The 26,044-nt window shown below is 43.6% G+C and overlaps 1 protein-coding gene across 5 annotated transcripts in view; it reads right to left on the reverse strand.

Moving 5' to 3' along the window:
* DENND5A (DENN domain containing 5A) overlaps nt 1-26,044 on the reverse strand; it is a 132,699-nt gene that overhangs the window by 59,079 nt on the left and 47,576 nt on the right. For 4 of the 5 annotated variants that reach the window (XR_004033591.1, XR_004033590.1, XM_030828841.1 and 1 more), the window contains exons 2-5: nt 17,579-17,650; nt 16,691-16,800; nt 13,678-14,335; nt 437-624 (exon numbers count right to left, since the gene is read on the reverse strand). Coding sequence is in view for 3 of the 5 variants with exons in the window: in XM_030828841.1 (XP_030684701.1) it covers nt 437-624; nt 13,678-14,335; nt 16,691-16,800; nt 17,579-17,650 (1,028 nt within the window). In the remaining 2 variants the exon portion in view is untranslated. The remainder of the gene's footprint in view (nt 1-436; nt 625-13,677; nt 14,336-16,690; nt 16,801-17,578; nt 17,651-26,044) is intronic. The other variant, XM_030828842.1, reaches the window with a different exon arrangement.

Raw genomic sequence — 26,044 nt, forward strand, 5'->3', positions numbered from 1 at the left:
CTAAAAAACATAAAAAAACAATTAGTTGGGCGTCATGGCACACTCCTTTAGTCCCAACTACTCAGAAGGCTGAGTCAGGAGGCTCACTTGAGCCCAGGAGTTCAAGGCTACAGTAAGCTACGATCATGCTACTGCACCCAGCCTGGGTAACACAGCAAGACCTTGTCTCTTAAAAAGCAAAATAAAACAAAAACAATAGCATAAATACAGAAATTACAATGTACGTATGTCAGTTGATAAAGATAATAAGTGTCTCTGGGATGATATAAATTGAACTAAATGTTCATTGTTTTTACTTTTTTCCTGAAAAGTTATTCATACTCACCAAAATAAAAGAAAATAAACTTGGTAACATCATGCATGCTGGGTTCATCCCAAAGCCCTTCTCTCTCCAATCCTGGATTGGGGCCAGAGGCACCAACACTCAAGATCTCACCTCTTGAGGCAGCTCCAGCTTTGACCGGTCATCCAGGCCATTGGAATGCAAACCCATCAGGTATGGAACAGGAGCATCTAAGAAATGCAGGAGAGAAGCCGGGAGAATAGGGACATAGACATGCTGCCACTGGAAAGGAAACATGAGAGCTGTAATCGTCTCCGCCACAGTCATCAGTCTCTGGTAATCTGGGTCAACAACAACAAAAAAAGCACACACACAAATCAGTCAAAAACAAGGCACTTGCTTTCCAAACAGTAAGTTAAAACTTTCAATACAATTTCTTATTTAGAAACGATCACGATAAACTTCAGCAAGGGTATGCTCAATGTGATTCCCTTGAGGGTGTCCGAGAGACAACCAAGAGACCCTTGTGGACCACAAATTGAAATAAACCTACACACACAGGTCCTTGCTCATAATAAAATCTAATATGGAAATACAACAAAAATAATTAATGACATCTTGCTCCAAATACTACCACAGAATGTTAAGTAGATCCTCTTAAGAAAGGGGGTAGGAGAACTGAACAAAACGAAAGACAGTGGTTCTGGGTCTCCATTCAGCATGGAAGCAAAAACAGGCTCAGTTCTCACTAAGATACATCTGCAGAACATCCTATAAGGAGCTTATGTGAGCTTTGCCTGCGAAGTCAAGCACAAAGAACCACCAAGCATGCAGAAGCTGGTTTTCCACACTAGCCAAGTCTGCCCTACACCTGGCAACCTTTCCTGAATGAGAACAGCATAAAAATGTTGTTTTAACGTTTCAATAAAAAGCTTCCCTAGAGGCTGGGCATGGTGGCTCACGCCTGTAATCCCAGCACTTTGGGAGGCCGAGGCAGGTGAATCACCTGAGGTCAGGAGTTCGAGACCAGACTGGCCAACCAACATGGTGAAACCCCGTCTCTACTAAAAATACAAAAATTAGCTGGGCGTGGTGGCATGCGCCTGTAATCCCAGCTACTCGGGAGGCTGAGACGTAAGAATTGCTTGAAACTGGGAGGCAGAGGTTGCAGTGAGCCGAGACTGCACAGCTGCACACGCCAGCCTAAGTGACAGAGCTAGAGTCCTTCTTAAAAAAAAAAAAAAAAAAAAAAAAGGCTTCCCTAGAACTTGAAAGACCCAGAGGATTGACTTTAGTGACTCAAAACTCTTGTTATAGGTCAGAGATCATAGCCTAAAGGGAAGGCTCGTGATCAATATTTGGCTTCTCTTCAGAATGTAATTTCTAGGCCTTTTTTTTTTTTCAGATGGGGTCTTGCTCTGTTGCCCAGGCAAGAGTGCAGTGGCGCCATCTCAGCTCACTGCAACCTCCGCCTCCCGGGTTCAAGTGATTCTCCTGCCTCAGCCTCCCGAGTGCCCACCACCGCACCTGGCTAATTTTGTATTTTTGGTACAGACGAGGTTTCACCATCTTGGCCAGGCTGGTCTCGAACTCCTGACCTTGTGATCCACCCGCCTCGGCCTCCCAAAGTGCTGGGATTACAGGTGTGAACCACCGCACCCAGCCAGCCTTTTTTTTTTTTAAATGACTAATAAATACATGGGTACAGACAATAAAATTGATTAGTTAAAACCTTTTTTTTTTTTTTTTTTTGATGGAGTTTCACTGTTGTTGCCCAGGCTGGAGTGCAATGGCGCGATCTCGGCTCCACAACCTCTGCCTCCGGGGTTTAAGCGATTCTCCTGCCTCAGCCTCCTGAGTAGCTGGGATCACAGGCATGCGCCACCACCCCGGCTAATTTTGTATTTTTTAGTAGAGACAGGGTTTCTCCATGTCAGGCTAGTTGCAAACTCCCGACCTCAGGTGATCCGACTGCCTCGGCCTCCCAAAGTGCTGGGATTACAGGCATGAGCCACTGCGCCTGGCCTAAAACTTAAATTTTACAAATTACTATTCACAAATGATATGATGGTTTCAGGCATTTAAGGACAAAGCAGAAATATACGTTTTTAAATCATGAGTAAAATCCTTCTGGAATGGCTGGTTTCAAATGAGCTGTCATAGGAATTAAAATGATGTTATGCACTAAAAACCCATTCCACCATTTAAATCACAGCTTGGTTCATAAAGTAGTTCTAAGTAACAAAAAGCTTTCTAGGAAATGAGGAAGTCTCAGTACAAAGGGAACAGAAGCTGAAAAGTATTAAGGTAGAAGTTTAGCAAAACATCCTACATTTGCTCACTAATAAAGCTTTGAAAGTTGCTATCACCTTGCTCCTAGCTAATCAAAGAAGAGCATAACCTGTAGATAACTTTACTAGTGTAATAAATATATATATATTTGGTCTTTTCCCTGGTTCCTGAAACACACAGCTCCTAAAACCCTTGGAATCTACTGGGCATTAATATCTTTTAAGTGAGATTGTCTCAAAAAACAAAAAAAAAAGGGATGTCTTTTAAACCGGGTGTAATGGCTCAAACCTGTAATCCCAGCACTTTTTTTGTTTTTTGAGACAAAGTCTCGCTCTGTAGCCCAGGTTGGAGTGCAGTGGCACAATCTCGGCTCACTGCAACCTATGCTTCCCAGGTTCAAGCGATTCTCTTGCCTCAGCCTCCCCAGTAGCTGGGATTATAGGCACAAGCCACCACGCCTGGATAATTTTTGTATTTTTAGTAAAGAAGGAGTTTCATTATGTTGGCAAGGGTGGTCTCGAACTCCTGACCTCAAATGATCCACCCACCTTGGCCTCCCAAACTGCTGGGATTACAGGTGTGAGCCACCGTGCCCGGCCCATTTTTATGACTTGTATGTGCAGATAAAGACATCAGATTTGGAATCACTCTATAAATAAGCCCCCTCTAAACAAACTACAGGGCAGCTCCTATGTATTTACGAACAATTATAAACTATCCTGGGAAGTTGCAAAACAATGATTAGTATGCTCCCATTTGTGTTCTTTTTAAAAAGTATATATATAGTATATACACGGCTATATCTACAAGTAAGCAGAAAACAGTGGTAACCTCCCTGAAGGAGAACCAGGGTGCAGAGGTAGAAGTCGCACACTTCGCTGTACACTCTTCTAATGCTGTAAATTTCTACCCTTCATTTTACACTCTTGAAATGCCTTTTTTTCAAGTTTTATTTTATTTATTTATTATTTTATTGGAGACAGGGTCTTGCTCTGTCGCCCAGGCTAGAGTGCAGTGGTGTGATCTCTGCTCACTGCAACCTCTGCCTCCTCGGTTCAAGTGATTCTCTTGCCTCAACCTCTTGAGTAGCTGAGATTACAAGTGTGCACCATCACGCCCAGCTAATTTTTGTATTTTTAGTAGAGATGGGGTTTTATCATGTTGGTCAGGCTGGTCTTAAGCTTCTGATCTCAAGTGATCTCTCCTCCTCGGCCTCCCAAAGTGCTGGGATTACAGGCGTGAGCCACCACACCTGGCCTCAAGTTTTATTTTAATATACCATACAGATTTCACAGTGTATATGTATAATTTAAAGAATATTAAAATTAATACATGTATATTCAACACCTAACATAAAAAATAGTAGATTAGGCCAGGCGTGGTGGCTCATGCCTGTCATCCCAGCACCTTGGCAGGCCAAGGTAGGTGGATCGCTTGAAGTCAGGAGTTCAAGACCAACCTGGCGAGCATAGCAAAACCCCGTCTCTACTAAAAACACAAAAATTAGCTGGGTGTGGTGGCACGAGCCTGTAATCCCAGCTACTAGGGAGGCTGAGGCAGAAGAATCATTTGAACCCGGGAGGCAGAGGTTGCAGTGAGCCAAGATCACGACACTGCACTCCAACTCTGGGCAACAGAGTGAAACTCCATCTCAAAAAAAAATATATATATAGTGTATTATTAAAAATACTGGAAAAGAGGGAATTTTTAAAAATTAAGAGGTTACTTCTCAGGGATAGAATACTAGATCAAAGAAAAAGGGGCTGAGTGCAGCGGCTCACACCTGTAATCCCAACACTTTGGGAGGCCAAGGTGGCCAGTTCACTTGAGGTCAGGAGTTTGAGACCAGGCTGGCCAACATGGCAAATCCCATCTCTGCTAAAAACACAAAAATTAGCCAGGTATGGTGGCACTCACCTGTAGTCCCAGCTACTCGGGAGGCTAAGGCACAAGAACTGCTTGAACCTGGGAGGTGGAGGCTATAGGGGGCTGAGATCGCGCCACTGCACTCCAGCCTGGGCGACAGAGCGAGACCCCATCTTAAAAAAAAGGGAGTTGGAGAGAACTTTGAACTTTCTCTGCATTATTTGTGCACATATTATTTATTTGTTTTTAAAAACTATTATTTTCTTTAAGGATACACAGAAAATTTGATATCCAGCTACTATAGGAAGAGAGGAAAATATTTGATTCCCTTTGGAGTTGTTTTAATTACATGCCTTAAGCAATCATTATTTTTACAGTAAAAGACTACTTTAGATAGTGAAATATCATTGAAGATTTCTTACCAGCCTCCACTTAGCCAACTTACTTTACCGATTGATTTTCCCCACTCTGAGTAAAGCATACATTGCTCCCACTCATTTGTTCCCAAACCTGTGCTAGTTGAACTTACTACTGGATTATATAACGTAACCAAATATTGTGTAAATAAATGGTAAAATCTGAGGGCAAAAAGAAAGAATGCCTGTTTCTCTGGAAACAAAATTAAATGTTTTTAAAAGATTCAGTAACACAAAGTCATTAAAAAAACACTGTAATTGAATTAGGCATACCATGAAGCAATTAAGAATAAAAAACTAGGGAACACTACAAAAATCTAGAAGTAGTCTCTGCTCATGTTCTTTTGCAAGGTTCTTTAAGTTATCACTCCACTTTAAAAAAAAAAAAAAAAGTAACCAGGGCTGGGCGCGGTGGCTCACACCTGTAATCCCAGCACTTTGGGAGGCCGAGGCAGGCGGATCACGAGGTCAAGAAATCGAGACCATCCTGGCCAGCAGGCAGATCACGAGGTCAAGAAATTGAGACCATCCTGGCCAACATGGTGAAACCTCATCTCTACAAAAGATACAAAAATTAGGTGGGCATGGTGGTGCACGCCTGTAGTCCCAGCTACTCAGGAGGCTGAGGCAGAATTGCTTGAACTCGGGAGGCGGCGGTTGCAGTGAGCCGAGATTGCGCCACTGCACTCCAGCCTGGCAACTGAGCAAGACTCCACCTCAAAAAAAAAAAAAAAGTAAAGTAACTAGGAAATCTAGTCAATGTATTATGGGTGTGGTTTATGCAAGAAGTGCAGATATCTGATTTGTGAATTCATAATCATGAGAAATGCCTGGACCCTTCATCAAAGATTAGTGACTATATGGTTATATGTTTTAAGTTAAATAATTTAGGCCGGGTGCGGTGGCTCACTCCTGTAATCCCAGCACTTTGGGAGGCTGAGGCTGGTGGATCACCTGAGATCAGGAGTTCGAGACCAGCCCAGCCAACATGGTGAAACCTCATCTCTACTAAAAATACAAAAATTAGCCAGGCGTGGTGTCCTAGCTACTCGGGAGGCTGAGGCAGGAAAATCACTTGATCCCAGGAGGCGGAGATTGCAATGAGCCGAGATCGTGCCACTGCATTCTAGCCTAGGAGACAAGAGCAAACTCTGTCTCAAAAATAATAAAAAATAATAAATAGTTTAACAATGAAATTAATTGTACATATCATTTTTAGGATTCTGTGACTTAATTGACTTTTTTGGTTTCCAATCAACTACTCTAGCAGGCCACTTCAGATAAAGAGCTTCTGTTCTGCATATAATTTTTAAATAAGGCTGGGTGCAGTGGCTCATGCCTGTAATCCCAGCACTTTGGGAGGCCAAGGAAAGCAGATTGCTTAAGCCCAGAGTTCAAGATCAGCCTGGGCAACATGGCAAAGCCTCATCTCTACAAAAAATACAAAAACTAGCCAGACATGGCAGTACATGCCTGTAGTCCCAGCTACCCAGGAGGCTGAGGTGGGAGGATCATCTAAGTCTGGGGAGGTCAAGGCTGCAGTGAGTCATGACTGTGCCACTGCACTCTAGTGTAGGTGACAGAATGAGACCCTGTTTCAAAAAAAGTAATAATAATTTTTCAACAACCAATTAAAAATTATGCTATTAAAAAAACACTAATTCTATATGGACTAAAGAATAAATATTATCTAGAAGTAATGAAAATGACCTATACCAAAAAGAAAACACTGCTTAAAACTGCCAATTCAGCGTTCCAAAGGGTTACACTTTCAGAATCTTACAATTCAGCCTGCATTCCTTTTCCCTAAGTAACACCTCTTTTCTATTCAGAGGGCAGGACATGCAGCAGGCAAAATCAACTGCAGTGGTGATAGCTTGTTTTTGGCCAGAGTGATTTTTATCCATACAAGGAAGATGTCTTTGGATCATTAATAAAAACTACTTCAAGAAAACCAACCTAAATTGTTGAAAGCACTCTATTAACAACAAAAAGCATAATTTACATCCAGTGAAAAGTAATCCACTCCACTGTGACCTCAGCCAGGCTCAGCAATATCCAGGAATTTTTGAAAAAAGCTTTCTCTTGTCCATGCTGAGCATGACTTTAGGTCCTAAGTTAAATTCAATTCTACATACTAACCATCTCAATTACATTCAAACCTCTTAAAATTCTTATTATGGATACAAGAACCCATATTCTAGGAAACACAGAAGAAACTCAGATGGAAGAATGCTATTTTTCCATTGTGTTCATCATATTTGTTTCAATCCTCCTTTCCTTGCCTCTAAACACCCCCACTGCCTAAAAGCCTACTGCATCTTCTAACACTCTATATAGTTTGGTTTCCTACTCTCTGTTCTGTTCTAAACCAGACAAGTTCCTCCCTATTCAACTAAGTATCCATTTCAAAGTATTTTTATGAAGCTCCAGCTAAGAAACAGCTAGGAAAGCAATATGATTTGTCCAAGTCTATATTTCACACAGAGACAGGAGGCTGTAACTTCGTATCTTAAACTAGAAGTTGCAAAGTGAAGCCTCAGGAACTACATTCAGCCAGCTGATGCTTTTTGTTTGGCCTGCAGTGTTTAAAAAGAACATTATTGCCAATATTTAAAAATCAGAGCCCCTCCTTCCTTCCTTCCTTGCCTCCCTCCCTGCCTGCCTCCCTCCCTCCCTCCCTCCCTTCCTTCCTTCCTCTCTTTCTTTCTTTTCTTCCCTCTGTTGCCCAGCTGGAGTGTACTCTGCTCGCTGCAGACTCCCTGCCTCCGGCTCCCGTGATTCTCCTGCCTCGGCCTGCAGCCTGCCTGGGATTGCAGGCGCGCGCCACCACCCCTCCCTGGTTTTTCTCCTTTGGCTGGAGGCGCGGTTTCGCCATGTTGCCCAGGCTGGTTTCCAGCTCCTGACCTTGAGTGGTCTGCCCGCCATGGCCTCCCGAGGTGCTGGAACTGCAGACGGGGTCTCGCTCACTCCACGCTCGGTGTTGCCCAGGCTGGAGTGCGGTGGCGTGGTCTTGGCTTGCTGCAGTCTCCGCCTCCCAGCCACCTGCCTTGGCCTCCCAGGGTGCTGGGATTGCAGCCTCTGCCCGGCCGGGGCCCGGTCAGGGAGGTGGGGAGGGTCTCTGCCTGGCCGCCCATCGTCTGGGATGTGAGGAGCGCCTCTGCCCGGCCGCCCCGTCCGGGATGTGAGGAGCACCTCTGCCCGGCCGCCCCGTCTGGGATGTGAGGAGCGCCTCTACCCGGCCGCCCCGTCTGGGAGTTGAGGAGCGCCTCTGCCCGGCCGCCCCGTCGGGGAAGTGAGGAGCGCCTCTGCCCAGCCGCCCCATCTGGGAAGAAGTGAGAGGCGCCTCTGCCCAGCCACCCCGTCTGGGAAGAAGTGAGGGGCGCCTCTGCCCGGCCGCCCCGTCGGGGAAGTGAGGAGCGCCTCTGCCCGGCCGCCCCATCTGGGAATAAGTGAGGGGTGCCTCTGCCCGGCCACCCCGTCTGGGAAGTGAGGAGCGCCTCTGCCCGGCCGCCCCGTCTGGGAAGTGAGGGGCACCTCTGCCCGGCCACCCATCGTCTGGGATGTGAGGAGCGCCTCTGCCAGGCCGCCCCGTCTGGGAAGTGAGGAGTGCCTCTGCCCGGCCGCCCCGTCTGGGATGTGAGGAGCGCCTCTGCCCGGCCGCCCCGTCTGGGAAGAAGTGAGGAGCGCCTCTGCCCGGCCGCCCCGTCTGGGAAGAAGTGAGGGGCGCCTCTGCCCGGCCGCCCCGTCTGGGAAGAAGTGAGGGGCGCCTCTGCCCGGCCGCCCATTGTGTGGGAAGTGAGGAGCGCCTCTGCCCGGCCGCCCATCATCTGGGATGTGAGGAGCGCCTCTGCCCGGCCGCCTCCTCTGGGAAGTGAGGAGCGCCTCTGCCCGGCCGCCCCTTCTGGGAAGTGAGGAGAGCCTCTGCCCGGCCGCCCATCATCTGGGATGTGAGGAGCGCCTCTGCCCGGCCGCCTCGTCTGGGAAGTGAGGAGCGCCTCTGCCCGGCCGCCCCTTCTGGGAAGTGAGGAGCACCTCTGCCCGGCCGCCCCGTCTGGGAAGAAGTGAGGGGCGCCTCTGCCCGGCCGCCCCGTCTGGGAAGAAGTGAGGAGCGCCTCTGCCCAGCCACCCCGTCTGGGAAGTGAGAAGCGCCTCTGCCCGGCCGCCCCGTCTGGGAAGTGAGAAGCGCCTCTGCCTGGCCGCCTCATCAGGGAAGAAGTGAGCATCTCTGCCCGGCTGCCCCGTCTGGGAAGTGAGGAGCGCCTCTGCCCGCCCCCGTCAGGAGGAGCCCTCCCCCCCCGTCTGGAGGAGCGCCTCTGCCCGGCCGCCCCGTCTGGGAAGTGAGAGCGCCTCTGCCCGGCCGCCCCGTCTGGGAAGTGAGAGCGCCTCTGCCCGGCCGCCCCGTCTGGGAAGAAGTGAGGAGCGCCTCTGCCCGGCCGCCCCGTCTGGGAAGAAGTGAGGGGCGCCTCTGCCCGGCCGCCCCGTCTGGGAAGAAGTGAGGGCGCCTCTGCCCGGCCGCCCATTGTGTGGGAGTGAGGAGCGCCTCTGCCCGCCGCCCATCATCTGGGAGTGAGGAGCGCCTCTGCCGGCCGCCTCCTCTGGGAAGTGAGGAGCGCCTCTGCCCGGCCGCCCCTTCTGGGAAGTGAGGAGAGCCTCTGCCCGGCCGCCCATCATCTGGGATGTGAGGAGCGCCTCTGCCCGGCTGCCCCGTCCGGGAAGTTAGGAGCGCCTCTGCCTGGCCGGCCCCGTCTGGGAAGTGAGGAGTGCCTCTGCCGGGCCGCCACCCCTTCTAGGAAGTGAGGAGCGTCTCTGCCCCGCCGCCCCATCTGGGATGTGAGGAGCACCTCTGCCCGGCCGCCCCGTCTGGGAGGTCTACCACGGAGGCCAGAAGCAATGTGGGGGGCTGGACGTGGTGGCTAACGCCTGTGGTCCCAGCACTCTGGGAGGCCGAGGCGGGTTGATCACTTGAGGCTAGGAGTTCAACACCAGCCTGGCCAACATGGCGAAACATATGAAAAATACAACAGACAGACCAACCAACCAACCCAGTGACAACAAAACAGGCCTACCCTGGAGTCATACTCTAATTTTTTCTATTTTCCTCCCTTTCTGATCCTTTATCCCACTTTCTTTTTCTTCCTCTTCCTTCTCCTTCTTCCTTGTCAAATAGAGGATTGAGTTATTATCATTGATCCATACAAAGTCCCTCTTTCATTTATTTTCTTTAATTCCCACCCCCCATTTCTATTCCCCATCTTCCCATGTGCAACCTTCCTAATATGTTTGATATGCATCTTTTTGTTTGTATGTATTTTTAGAAAATGTTTGTTTTGTGTGCAAAAAAAATTAATAATAAAAAAATAAAATAAAAAATAAATAAAAAAATAAAAGAGATTTCATGTAAAAAATCTGGGTCCTCATGAATTATTGGAATATTTAGTAACATCAGGCCAGTATACCCACAAGGAATTAACTGGAGCTAATTAGTGGCTATCCACTTTATATGAGGTATGCACTCTTCAGTTCAACATAGTTTCCATTACTTTACCTTCAAACTATATCAAGAACCCAACCATTTCACACCACTTCACTGTTACCTCCTTAGTTCTAACCGACATCACCTCTCACCTGGATTATTACAAATTACCTCTTAACGGAACTCTTTGCTTTCTTCCATTCTCCCTTTGGGGATATACTCTTAATATAATGGCCAGAGTGATCCTGTTAAAAGCCTAAGTTATTCATTCATTTAACAACATTTATTGAGCACCCTTATATACCAGCCACAGTTTTAGTGCTTGGAATCTATCAATGAGCAAAAGGCAAAAGCCCTGCCATTGTGGAGGTCCATTCCTTTGCCCGTGGACCAAATCTGGGAAATTTGAGCATCAAAATAAATAATTATAGTGAATTATAACCTGAGTAAAATAAAAATCTATGAATCCACACAATAATAAACAAAGGAGAAAGAAACATTCTTCATTATGGTATAATGCCAATTAATACAGATAAAGTTTAAAAACCACTATTTTGCCAGCCTGGGCAATAAAGCAAGACCCTAGTTCTAAAAAAAAAAAAAAAAAAATTTTTTTTAATTAGCCAGGCACGGTGGTGGGCACCTGTAGTCCCAGCTACTCAGGCGGCTGAGATGGGAATATCACTTGAGTCCAGGATATCAAGACTGCAGTGAGCCATTATTGTGCCACTACACTCTAGCCTGGCAATAGAATAAGACTCTATTTCTTTAAAAAAAAGAAATTTTAAGGCTGGGCACAGTGGCGCCTATAATCCCAGCACTTTGGGAAACCAGGCAGAAGGTTCAGCCCAGGAGTTTGAGACCAGCCTGGGCAATGCAGCGAGACCCCACGTCTAAAAAAAATAAAAAATTAGCCAGGCATGGTGGTGCGTGCCTGTAGTTCTAGCTACACAGGAAGCTGAGGTGGGAGGATCACTTGAGCATGGGAGGACGAGGCTACAGTGAGCCATGATGGCACCACTTAACTCCAGCCTGGCAGCAGAGTGAGATCCTGTCTCAAAAGGAAAAAGAAAAGAAAAAGAAAATCACCTTTTTGCTACCATCCTTGAAATAACTGATTCAGAACAGAATCATCAATAGATGCTAAACTATTAGGCATCCATAAACTGCAAATACAAAAAATAAAAACTAAAAAAAAAATGAATGGTTATGCAAAACTTTAAAGAAGAACAGAATAATTAGTTTCAAAGTATCTCCCCACGACTTACATGTTAATTACCAAGGGAAAAATTATAACTTTCCAGTTAAGAAATCACAGACACCATCTTAACCAAGTGAACAGATTAGTATCACCAAAAATGAGACAAAATGACATCATATGCCTGCCTCCTGTAATCATGAAAACTGACAGTATGTGCCTCCTAATATAATGCACTGAGAGAAGCATAACATCACTTCTATGGTATTTTAGGCAAAAATTTATAATCTGAATCTAATCATGAAAACATCAGACAAAACCAAATTAAGGGACAGTCTATAAAATAACTTGCTTGTACTCTTCAAAAATGTCTATGTCATGAAAGACAGAGGCTGAGAAACTCACAACTAAAAGCAATGCATGATATGGCACTAGATCCTGAATAAGGAATTTTTTTTAATTATCATAACACATTATCGGGTACTAGAGAAACTTTAATATAGTATTGTCTCAATGTTAGGTTTTCTGAATTTGATCAGTGATATTTAAGAGAATGTTTTTATTCTTAGGAAATAAACACAGGAGAATTTAGGAGTCACAACTCTCAATGGTTCAGTTATGTTCACACACAGAGATCGTAATAAAGTAAATGTGGCAAAATGTTAACAATTGGTGAATTTGGGATAGGGTATACAAGAGTCCTTTGAACACTCCTTGCAACTCTTCCGTAAGCTAGAAATTATTTTAAAATAAAAAGTAAAAAAAAATTGACAACTCTGATGGCTATCTAAGAGCCATCTAAGAGTAAAAGCCAAAGTCCTTACAATGGCCTACAAGATTCTATACAATCTGGCCTCCAGTTAAGTCTCTAACACCATCTCCTACTATACTCCTGCTTATTCACTCCATTTCATCCACCCAGCTTCTGGTTCTTGAATACATGAAGCACATTCTTGTTTTAAACCGTTTATACTTCCTGTGCCCTTTGCCTGGAATACTTTCCCTACAGATATTAACAGGTCATGCAGGGATGCCTACCTAACCACCCTATTATAAACTGGAACTTCTCTTCCCCAAATACTATCCCTTTCCCTGTTTTATTTTTCTTTATAACCCTTATTAAGTACCTTACAAACTACATATTTTATGTATTTATTTAATCACCTCTCTTCTCCCACTAAACTTTAAGTTCCACTATAGCAATAATTTTTCTGTCTTGTCCACCACTACCCTTGAAACAACGCCTGGCATATAGTGCACTCTCAGTAAATATGTACTGAATGAATGAATTTCATGTTACTAGCCTGGCTCATTAAGTAAGCATCTGTTTCTTTCTAATCCACTTTACTATTTTGTCCAAATATGCTGCTTACACTCAACCTTGCATTTATAAAAACAATTCAGTTAAGCAAACAACAAAAAGAAGCAACACATCCACATTTCCTCAATATATAAAGGATTATCCTTTGTGAGTCTTCAATTTTACTAGGCTGAGGGAAAGGCAGAAATAACTCTGCAGAATGACAGAACAGAATTGATGGAAAGTCAGCTTCCTGTGACCATCACCTCCTACCCACCCCTCTTTTCACTTCAATCAGAAGGGACATAGGAAGCAGTGTTCCCCTACAAGACTGGAATGCCCAGCAAAAGGCCATGAAGATAGTTAATCAGAAATACTGGCCCTCTCATGTCTATCAATTTGCCATCCACCACCTACCTGCAAAAGATCTGGGTTTTGCTCAAACTGTAATAGCTCTTTTTTTTTTGAGACGGAGTCTCGCTGTCACCCAGGCTGGAGTGCAATGGCACGATCTCGGCTCACTGCAGGCTCTGCCCCCTGGGGTTCACGCCATTCTCCTGCCTCAGCCTCCCGAGTAGCTGAGACTACAGGCGCCCGCCACCTCGCCCGGCTAATTTTTTGTATTTTTAGTAGAGACGGGGTTTCACCGTGTTAACCAGGATGGTCTCGATCTCCTGACCTCGTGATCCACCCGCTTCAGCCTCCCAAAGTGCTGGGATTACAGGCGTAAGCCACTGCGCTCGGTCTGTAATAGCTCTTAACCTTTACAGTCAGCCCCACTGTATCTGAACATGGAAAGCAAAGAAGCCTGAGGCAGGCAGAAGGCTCTAGTAAGCACTGACTTACGCTGTGAGTAGAGCAGGATTTGAAACTCCAGAAGGGCACAAGTAAAAAGCTGAAACACATTCTCCACCCCGAGCAGTTCAAAAACCTCTTTGACAGGAAAGTCAAATAGGGGAAGCTCATTGGTACTTGGTCTCTGGCAGATTATTGGCCCATAGACCCCAGAAAACTTCAAGGACCGGCCAGGAGGTGGGAGTGGCACCTCGTAGAGTACGTTGTATATGTAGCTCTCAAGGGGCAGTGGAGGGGGCTGAGGTGAAGTGACTGCCTGGTGGAGTTGCTCCAGCACGCTCCGACATGCCTTCATGAAAGACATGGGTGTGATGAGGCAGATGCACTTAGAGACGTAGAGAGTGTCCCGGCTAATGTCATAGGAGTTGAAGCGCTGCAGTTTGGTCACAGGAGTGTCTTCACCATCCTCCATGCTGCTCTGGTCTCTGCCATCAGCAGGGGGAGCATGTAGGACATCATACTCAGCATTGTGCATGTGGTAGAGGGTCTGCATTGCACTGCAGATCTGCTTGCTAGTCACCTCTTCATAAAATGTGAGGGCAAACCCAAATGTCCGAGAGCCATCCTCCCTTGTGATAATAAAGGCATGGAACTGGGGCTCCCTGGGATCAGCCTGGGTCTTGAATGCCAGCCCTTTGGGCATACATAGCTGCAAAAGACAATAAGGCAACAAGCAGTGAGAACACTCACTGGCGATCCTCTTTCAGAACACCATCACTATTTATTTATTTATAGAGCACCTACTAAGCTGAGCGTGTATCTGGCTTAAAGCTCTCTCTTTCTAATGCAAGACATGCAAGTAAATAAAATCATAATGCAGTCATCAGGGATATACAAAAGTAAACGCAAAGTACTATAGGAACACAAAACAGACAACTCAGCCTGGGAATATCAGAAAAAGCTACAAAAATGGGCCAGGTGCAGTGGCTCACACCTGTAATCCCAGCACTTTGGGAGGCCAAGGCAGGTGGATCACTTGAGGCCAGCAGTTCAAGACCAGCCTGGGCAACATGGCGAAACCCTGTCTCTACTAAAAACACAAAAATTAACCAGGTGTGCTGGTGCACGCCTATAATCCCAGCCACTGGGGAGGCCGAGGCATAAGAATCACTTGACCCAGGAGACAGAGGTTGCAGTGAGCCAAGATCATGCACTGCACTCCAGCCTGAGCAACAGAGCAAGACTGTCACCAAAAAAAGGTAATGTTAGAGTTCATCAAGTACACAAGGGATAGAAGGGTATTTTGGGGACAAGAAGAAAATGCACAAACACATGGAGATAAAAGAAAACTTGGAAAATTTAGGAAATGGTAGGTGGTTAAGCATGACAGCATGACAGAGAGTAAGATATGTATATTAGGAGATGATGCTGGAAATATATCTAAAAACCAGATAGATGCAACTTTATACCTAAAAATAAAACAAACTTGTAAATAGTATTGAACTATCACCTCACAAAATTCTGTCATTGGTAAAACTTCTTTTCACATGAAAAAGTATGTTCATTTCATATAAACCAAGGAGATGACATAATCAGGATAAAGATGTACTGTTTTCACTCTAATTCAGACGGGTTATATAAAGAAACTTGGATAGTTAATCGAACTGACCTGAATCAATCAGTTCCCATTTGCCAGTTTTACATGAACCTGGCTATACAAATAAAATATGATATCCTCGGTTAACAAATACAAGGACCTATATTATATTATATCTATCAGCCTTAAACTTGACTTCTCAAAGGCTAGGTATTTCTAAAATATAGCATGTTAAAATGAAATAAATGCCAGACTAGGAGTCAAAAAACTTGAGGCTCTCAAAGACAGCTTCTTCATCTGTGAAATAATAATATAGTTTTCTCTCCCTACTTCACAGGGTTTTGGTGTGCATCAAACAAGACCATTCTCTAAAAACTACAGAATGCTATTAAAAATATAATAGAAGGCCAGGTGCAGTGGCTCACGCCTATAGTCGCAGCATTTTGGGAGGTCAAGGTGGGCGGACTGTTTGAGCCCAGGAATTTGAGAACAGCCTGGACAATATAGCAAAACCCTGTTTCTATAAGAAAATATATACAAAAAAGTAGCCAGGCATAGTGTCATGCACCAGTAGTCCCAGCTACTCAGGTGGCTGAGGTGTGAGGATCACTTGAGCTCAGGAGGATGAGGCTGCAGTGAGGCAAGATCACACCACTGCTCTCCAACAGCCTGGGCGACAGAGTGAGACCCTGTCTCAATAACAAATGCAATAGAGGCAGTACAAAGATAAGGTTAAGAGCAGAGGTCTGGAACCAGACTACAGTGCTCAAACTCCAACTCAACTACTTACTGGCCATGCGAGCTTGAATACATTACCTAACCTCTTTGGATCTTAATTTCTTCATCTGTAAAATATGTACGTGTGTGTTTATTTAATACTACCCATGTAAAGAGTATTGTGAGGATTAAATAAGTTAATTCATATAAAATGCTTATTAGAGTGCCTAGCACAAGGTGAATATTCAATAAAGGTTAGCTTACTCATAGTGGTAATATTCTTCCACATGAGATTTTTAAATGCTGTCCTATCTAAAATTATGATGAAACAAAAAAATGAAAATAAAATTATGATGAAACAAAAATACCCACTTCTGTCATATTACTCAGATATATACAGTGCAGAATGAGAGAAAACCATTTTAAACTAGTGATGTTTAAAATTAACTCATCATATAATCTCAATGCAATAAATAATCAACAGATCAGGACCACAAAATAAGTTCACTGACACAATACTATGTATTTCTCTGACACAACAGAAACACATTATAACTTTTAGCATATTTAATATATTCTGAATATTTGGTATTTTGACCAAAATGCAGAATAATAAACAATATGCATTATAATCCTTTCTTCAAAAGTTATTGGTATTTGGTGGGACCACTGCTACCACAACCTGAACTCACAATCCTATTATAAATTACTCTGTAAATTATCTCATACTTGTGGCTAACAAATACCAACCATTCCTACTGCATCTTGGTCAAAGGGATTCCATTCTACGTTCTCAGGATATCGTGCAAGGACCTTAGATTTGAATGTTCGTCTCAATGGTGTCTGCTCAAAATTTTCTCCTGTAAGAAAAAGAATGAAGCAAATCATCTCTACAAAATCCCTTTAAGTCACAGGGTTATAAATGTCTGAGCTTGGTAGTCCAGCAAGGTACAGAAATGAAGGCAAGGGGGTTAGTATGCCAACCATCTAAGAATAAGAATAGAAAAGGCATCAAAGTTATTAGGTCAGTAAAGAAGCTGAAAAAGTACAGCATGGTTAATGTTAGACATCACTAGCTGTCAGTTCTTCTTCAAAATGAAATTATTACTAAAACCCAGGGGTTAATTTTCTTGGGAGAGGGTGAGAAAGCACAAGGAATGACAAGGATTGTATCTATCTTTTTTTTTTCCCTGAAAGCCACATTTAATTTGCTTAAAGTCAACTAAAAACATCACAGAAGTATATTTTACTTAAAATTCAGAATAAACTACGCATTTCAATGATCTCTGGGAAAAATACAAAGAAATGAAAAGATATAAGAACATTAACAAAGCAGATTTCAGGGTAAATCTAATGAGATATTCTGTCAATTCAGAATTACTTGAAATTTCCGGAATTGTCCTTTGTTTTCCCATTCTCCCTCCTAAAAACACTAAAGTATATTGAAATAAGAACATTAAAGTGAAGAGAGAAAGAACCAAAGAACCCACCACCTGGAGGGATACAAATCTGAAATATCTAGTGGTCACAAAAGGCACAAGAAAGTTAGAAGGTCAAAGGTTACGAAATGCCACTGGAGAGACATATGTAAGAACCATTAGAAAGCTTTGGGTGTTCTCAATTTTGTTTTGTTTTTACCTTCAGTCGTACTTGAAATGAAAGGGCTGGCGCCATCCCTGGCTTTAGAAGCCTGTATGTACTGGCATAATGCTATATGATAAATGAAATAACAGAGTATTACAATAAAGCAGTCTTATTCAAACTTTTCTGACCATTATTCCAGTACAAATTACATTTTACATTATGAAGCAATAAACACATACATGTATGTGTATATATAAATTTACCTAAAGCAAAAATTTCACAAAACAATACTTACCTTTACTGTATATATAATGTCCTCTCATATTTCCTACTCTATATCATTAAAACAAAAAATGCTGACTGCAGGCCTACTAATGATCACAATTCAGTTTGAAAAACATTATAATACGGTATAGTAGAATGAAGAGCTCAACTGATACCAAATTACTGTAAAGTCACTAGTGCTTTATCTAAAAGTATACTATCCCAAATATTGCTTTTCCTAAGGAATTAGGGAGTGTGGGACAAATTAAATGCATATAAACAGTTCAAACAAATAAATTTTAGGTGTCGGGGAAACATAATCAAGGACAATTCAAGTGAATTCTATACCTTTTACTGAGTAATCAAGGGACTTAGATATTGTGAGGAATAGAGATGAACCAGACAAAGCACATACCCTCAATGATCTCAATGTCAAATATACAGGAAAAAGAACATACATATACAATAACCATTTCACAGGAAGGCTATTATCTGGGAGGCTCCAGATCTTTGACCTACGTGGCCTAACCATTCAGAGTACACTTGCACAGGGTCCTGTTTGCGTGTGCTAGTTGATAGAATAAATTCTGTTACAAATATAGTTTTTCTAAGTTGGTCTGGAACCTAAAGGGACTTGTGATTATTAAGGAAAATACATTCTCCACCATCACAGGATGAGATGCACCTAAGTCAGAAAGTCCTTTACCCTAAATCAATCCCAAAGGCACCTCAAAAGTTTCTAAAAGAGACAAGTTTATAATAACTCTAAGGCACCTGTTCCAGAAACTAATAATAATTCCAGTCAGAAAGTTATTGCTTTTATAACTACAATCTCTCCTCTATTTTCTCTGAGGTTTTGTCCATCATCAGAAGCAGCAGCTCACTTACTCACAATTTTCAAATTCTGATAGGACCCAACCTTCTTTCTGTTATTAAAAGCAAGTGCCACAATTTCATTCCTCTTATTTCCTGATCCTTCTTCCAAACAAATTCTTCTGAAACTTTCTTTTTGAGCAAATTTCATCCCTCAAAATACATTTGGTAATCTTCACTAAAGAAGATTGGCAAAAATCAGCAGGCAGCTGGTAATAGCTGCAGCAACAAAGGCCTACAGCTTATGTAGAGCTAGGCTCAGAGCTTTCTGTAACACCTGCAGAACCCACCCATGGTAAGCCTGCACTTACTGTACAAAGTAATTAAGCAGCAAGCAGCTGACATAATGATCTCGTCTACAGTATGAAATTCTTGGAATGTATTTTTAAACTGCATTCATGTCTGAAAGAAGATAACTGTTTCTTCCTCCTAAGCTTCTTCACTTTCAGTTATCAGTTTGCTCGTTTCTTCCTAACTAGCCAGAAAATCCCCTCAGTAAAAACCACGAAATATCACAACAGAGAGAGGAATCAGGACAACTATCACTGTCCTCTGTAAAGGAAAGACGCCTTCCTAAAATGGCTCTAGGCGTCTATGGCCATAACCACCCTAAATGCGCCTGATCTCATCTAAAATGGCTGTAAGGAGCTCCCTAAGACATGACATGCAAGTGTGAGAAGATAGGAAAGCTGAGTGATTAAGGGGAGAACTTTTAAAAAGTGAAATGAAGAATGGAGCCAAAGATGAGCATGACCAGCTGATCTGAAGTGTGGTCAAAAGGGAGACAAGGCCGGGCACAGTGGCTCACGCTTGTAATCCCAGCACTTTGGGAGGCCGAGGCAGGCAGATCACGAGGTCAGCAGATCGAGACCACGGTGAAACCCCATCTCTACTAAAAATACAAAAAATTAGCCGGGCGTGGTGGTGGGCGCCTGTAGTCCCAGCTACTCGGAGAGGCTGAGGCAGGAGAATGGCGTGAACCCAGGAGGCGGAGCTTGCAGTGAGCCGAGATCGCGCCACTGCACTCCAGTCTGGGTGACAGAGCGAGATTCCGTCTCAAAAAAAAAAAGGGGAGAGAAAGGCTATGAATCACTGGAGAAGTGATTGTTAGAGCCTCTGTCCCCACCACCACCTCTCCACATTTGCCCCTTCTTTAAATTAGCTAAGGGAAGAAGTCTTGTTAAAGAGTCCGGTTCTGAATAAAGGACTATACGGGGTGCCAAAGTTAGACAAACGTCTTTCTGTGAATTAGACTGGACCAGTAGCAAGAGCAAAGTATTTTCTCCATAAGGGGAAAGGAGATGTATAAAGAAGTATAAGGGCCCCGAAAACAAATCACATTCATTTCAGCCGCTCTACAAAGAGTGCCAGAAAAGGTAAGAGAAGGGGATTCCCAAACCTAAGATTTTTTTTACTGAAATGATTCACTCATCATTTACTTAGGGCTGAGTTTTAAGAATAAACAGTAAGGGGCTGGGCACGGTGGCTCATACCTGTAATCCCAGCACTTTGGGAGGCTAAGGTGGGCGGATCACTTGAGGTCAGGAGTTACAAACCAGCCTGGCCAACATGGTGAAACCCCATCTCTACTAAAAAACACAAAAATTAGCCGGGCGTAGTGGCAGACACCTGTAATCCCAGCCAATCGGGAGGCTGAGGCAGGAGAATCACTTGAACCCGGGGGATGGAGGTTGAAGTGAGCTGAGATCACACCACGACACTCCAGCTTGGGTGACACAGCAAGACTCCATCTCAAAAAAAAAAAAAAAGAAGACACAGTAGGAAAACTTAATCCTCAGAAACACCTACATAGGCCCACCTCCTGAAACCTGTGTATCACAGGTACCTTAAATTCTCAATTATTTAGACCCTTGGAAATTCAAACAATACTAGGAATATGACATCACCACCATAACTGTCCTATTGTCCTAGAAACAACAACTAATTATTTGTCCAACACATATAGATTATACAAACATCAGCAGATCTGGATATAAGATCTAAAGCCCATTTCCAAGAACAATTTCAAAATTAGTCAACTACGTGTGAGTCTATCTTTGTGAATCTGCTTCCAAGGAAGTACAGTTCAAATCAATCATAACAGATTTTTTTTAAAGCATACATGCCTTACAAGAACTTCTAATAGGTTTTTTATCTGTTCTGCTTTGACCAAGCCAGAAATAAACCGACATTTGTTGTTGTTGTTTTGAGATAAGGTCTCACTCTGTTGCCCAGGCTGGGGTGCAGTGGCGCAATCACGGCTCACTGCAGCCTCAACCTCCTGAGCTCAGGCTATCCTCGCACCTCAGCCTCCAGAGTAGCTGGGACCACCACGCCCAGCTAATTGTTTAAACTTTTTTCGTAGAGTCAGGGTCTAGCTAGGTTGCCCAGGCTGCTCTCAAATTCCTGGGCTCATGCAATCCTCTGACTTCAGCCTCCTTTGCAGGCATGCTCCACCACACCCAGTTTAAAGACATTTTTATATCTGGCCTCTTGAAGGTGATAGGGAGGATAATATAAAGATCTGTGAAACTACAATGGGAAAAAATTGATTTTATCAACAGAATATTTTATGTCTAGTTCATACAGATTCTGCTTCCAGTCATGGCAGAGTAGCTCCCTTCAGACCAACCTTCCTGCAGACAAGTATGAGCTTGTCTGGAGAATTAAAAAGCAAGAAGATTCTCAAGTAGGGAAAAAGGTCAGCATTTCAAAGAAGGTAATGATACTGGGTGAGTTTCCCTTTTTTATGGCTTCCAGTCAGGCAAGTACCTGTCTGTCATAAGAGGTGGGTAAAACTCAAAAACTCATAATCTTACTAGCTTAAGAAACCAGAGGGCAAATTTTAAGGCAAACCACAGCAGCTGGGAAGTGAAAGAGGGAAATTCCAGAGAGAACCACAGAAGGGAAGACCCAAAAATCTGTGTACAAACTCTGCCTACAAACCTGGCTGATCCCTGAACCACACATGCACGGAGCAGACCCCAAGCAGCCAAGTTAGGGTAAAAGAACTGAACTGAAATTTAAGTTGCCACTCACTACAGGGAAACAGTTAACTTAAAAATAAAAACAATAATAATAATAAAATAAAAAAAGAATGCTCTCTGGAGGGAGGTAACAGAATCTAGTTCTTTACAATCCAGAATTGTTCAGCACATAAAGAAACAGGAAAATATGACCCATTCTCAAGAGAAGAGTCAATCAACAGAAACCAACCCTGAGTTTACTCAAATACTGGAATTAGCAAACAGGAATTTTAAAGCAGCTATGATCATAATGAATGAAAAAATAGATCTCAGGCCAGACGTGGTGGCTCACTCCTGTAATCCCAGCACTTTGGGAGGCCGAGGCGGGCGGATCACGAGGTCAGGAGTTCGAGACAAGCCTGGCCAATATGGTGAAACCCCGTCTCTACTAAAAATGTAAAAATCAGGTGGGCATGGTGGCGTGCGCCTGTAGTCCCAGTTACTGGGGAGGCTGAGGCAGAAGAATCTCTTGAGGTTGAGGCGGAGTTTGCAGTGAGCCAAGATCGTGCCACTGCACTCCAGTCTGGGCAACAGAGCAAGACTCTGTCTCAAAAAAAAAAAAAAAAAAAAAATCTGAACAGAGAAACAGACATTACAATGCAGTGGGCTGGCTTAAAAGCAGATTGGAAATGACAGAAGAGTTACTGACCTTGAAAAAAGAACAACAAAAATTATCCAATCAGAAACACAGAGAGAAAAAAGGATTAGAGAAAGAAAGAGCTGGCTGGGCATGGTAGCTCACACTTGTAACCTCAGCACTTTGGGAGGCCAAGGTTGAGAGGACTGCTTGAGGCCAGGCGTTCAAGACCAGCCTAGGTAACACAGCAAGACCCCATCTCTACAAAATAAAATGTATACATTAAAAAAGAAAAGGGCAGTAGGAGAGAGGACCTCAGAGACGTGTAGGGCAACAAGTCTAACATAATATAATTGGAGTTCCAGAAGGAAAATAGGAAGAATGAGGCAGAAAACAATATTTGAAGAAGTAATAATCAAAATTTTCCCAAATTTGGTAAAAGACAAAAATTTACAGATTCAAAAAGCTCAATGTACTCCAAGCAGTATAAATGCCAATAAAATAGTACACAAGTACATCACAGACAAACTTCTGGAAACCAATGATAAGCGAGAACCTTGAAAAGAGCTAGAAAGAAAGGATGCACATTATATTCAAGGGGAAGAAACTGAAATTACTACTGCCTTCTCATCAGAAACAATGAAGGCTAGAAAACATGGAACAACACAAGTACTAAAAAAAAAACAAATAAATAAAAATCTGTCAAACCCAGAATTTTATGAACAGAAAAAATATCCTTCAAAAATGAAGGCAAACTAAAAACATTTTCAGGCAAAACAGAGAGAATTCACCACCAGTAGACCTGTACAGGAATGAGAAAAGCCAATCACAACAGGTTACATATTGTATGATTCCATTTATATAATATTCTTTTTTTTTTTTTTTTTGAGACGGAGTCTCGCTCTGTCACCCAGGCTGGAGTGCAGTGGCGCAGTCTCGGCTCACTGCAAGCTCCGCCTCCCGGGTTCACGCCATTCTCCCGCCTCAGCCTCTCCGAGTAGCTGGGACTACAGGCGCCCGCCACCACGCCCGGCTAATTTTTTTGTATTTTTAGTAGAGACGGGGTTTCACCGTGGTCTCGATCTCCTGACCTCGTGATCCGCCCGCCTCGGCCTCCCAAAGTGCTGGGATTACAAGCGTGAGCCACGGCGTCCGGCCTTATATAATATTCTTGAAACGATAAAATTAGAGAAACAATGATGGGGAAGGGGGAGAGTTGGGTGGTTGTGAGGAGAGGAAGGTAGATGGGTGTGGCTATAAAAGGGCAACCCCAAGAATTCTTATGGTGATGGAATTCTTTGATACCTTGACTATATCAAGTTCCTTGTTCTGATTTTTTTTTTTTTTTGAGACAGAGTTTCACTCTTGTTGCCCAGGCTGAAGTGCAATGGTACAATCTTGACTCACTGCAACATCCACCTCCCAAGTTCAAGCGATTCTCCTTCCTCAGCCTCCCGAGTAGCTGGGACTACAGGTGCCCGCCACCATATCCAGCTAATTCTTTTGTATTTTTAATAGAGATGGGGTTTCACCATGTTGGCCAGGCTGGTCTCGAACTCCTGACCGCAGGCAATCCACCCACCTCAGCCTCCCAAAGTGCTGGGATTACAGGCCTGAGTTTCTGATAATGTCTATATAGTTCTGCAAGATGTCATCAATAAGGGAAGCCGAGTAGAGTGCACAGGAGATCTCTCTGTATTATTTCTTACAATTGCAAATAAATCTATAATTACCTCAAATTTAAAGTTTAACTTAAAAAAAAAAACCTTTTTTTTAATGGTTCTAACAACCTCTCAGGGTTTTTAAAACAGAGGCTGCAGGCAATACATTTCAAGCATTCAAAACTATACTGTGGACAGGGTGCAGTGGCTCACACCTGTAATCCCAGCACTTTGGGAGGCCGAGGCGGGTGCATCAGCTGAGGTCAGGAGTTCAAGACCAGCTGGGCCAACATGGTGAAACCCTGTCTCTACTAAAACACAAAAATTAGCCAGGCATGGTGGCGGGTGCCTGTAATCCCAGCTACCCAGGAGGCTGAGACGGCACAATCTCTTGAACCCTGGAGACTGTGGTTGCAGTGAGCCTAGACTGCACCACTGCACTCCAGCCTGGGTGGCTGAGCGAGACTCCATCTCAAAAAAAAAAAAAAAAAAGAGGAAGAAGCAGCGAGCCAGGGAGAGGACAAGGGAACCTCTCCTGTTTCAGTATCACATGGACTGCCTCAACTTACCATATCAACAGCAATCCTATAAGGTCTATTTCACATTATATGTAGATTATCTGCAGCAAGAGTGATGAAATTCTTTCCTCTGCGAATGCATACATCTAAGTTAATATGCTATCCTTTGCATACTGGCATTCTGGGATATCCTAAAATTGATACTATTGGTGACCATGGTCATCAACTGAGTGTCATCCATGCTATAATCAGTTTATTTCCCACACTGAAAGATGGCACTGTATCTTTCCTGTTATAAACACTTGTGAAATAGACTGCCCAACAGCACAGTACTGCTACGAACTCACACTTCTATTTTTTGTGCATGTTGAAAGCCAGGTTGTTTTGTCTTCAACTCTCTGGCTGCTCCAGCATTTCAATTCTCCCTATCTTCCACATAATTTCTGAACCCCTATACAAATCAGACAGCATCACCTGTCTGATGGTGGGGCACAATGTAGGAAGGGAAGAGATTACACATTTCTAATTAAATGAGAATTAACCTTATGATTACTTTTATTAATAGATGACTTTCATTACTATCAGCACTTTTTAAATAGAGACACCTTAAATACAGGCACACATACACAATAAGGACTGCAGAGTTTTAGAAGCTATCACTCTTCCTTATCTCTTCTTCACATGAAATTAAAGTAATTTTACAACTCCTACACCATAAAGAAGGTAACTGTTCCTTGAAGAGACAGGCTGTACCTTGGCCCACATCACCAGCTGACTGTGGTGCTCAGGAGTCAGACATTCACAAATAACTACACAGAATACAAGCAGTGAACTGTCCACTACCCCCAACCCCCACCCACAGGACTTTTCTGTTTTGTTTTGTTTTGTTTTGTTGTTTTGTTTTGTTTTGTTTTGTTTTGTTTGAGATGGAGTCTCGCTCTGTCACCCAGGCTGGAGTGCAGTGGCACAATCTTGGCTCACTGCAACCTCTGCCTCCCAGGTTCAACTGATTCTCCTGCCTTGGCCTCCCAGGTAGCTGGGATTACAGGCGCCTCCCATCACGCTCAGCTAATCTTTCTATTTTTAGTAGGGACGGGGTTTTGCCACATTAGCCAGACTGGTCTCGAACTCCTGACCTCAAGTGGTCCGTCGCCCACCTTGGCCTCCCAAAGTGCTGGGATTACAGGCATGAGTCACCGCACGGGCCCCGCAGGCCACTTCTAAGTCCTCTTCCAAGGCACTAACCCAGGAAAGCTGCTTACCAGGCTTTTCAATGTAAATTTAAGAGAAACCCTGTTACTCCTGTTTTCTCAAGGCAGATTTGTTCACTCTCTTTCTCAATACATTTACTTTATCAGATAGTTTTAGGTTTGTATATACGGCCATTATTTTTATTGATGTTTTGCCTCCTGCTTAACATCTTCCAGGCACCACATGTGATCCAACTCATCTACCTAGTATTTCTAAAACGGCTGAACTTCTTACGTGACCAGTTTTAGAGAGACTAGGTTTGAGAGCCTATCCAGTCTGGACTGTTCCAAACTGCATCTAGGACAAACTGAAAGCACTTTTGTTCACATTGCCTTCCTTTTAGCCCAGCT

This window comes from Nomascus leucogenys, chromosome 15, assembly GCF_006542625.1.
Source record: "Nomascus leucogenys isolate Asia chromosome 15, Asia_NLE_v1, whole genome shotgun sequence".
NCBI lineage: Eukaryota > Metazoa > Chordata > Mammalia > Primates > Hylobatidae > Nomascus > Nomascus leucogenys.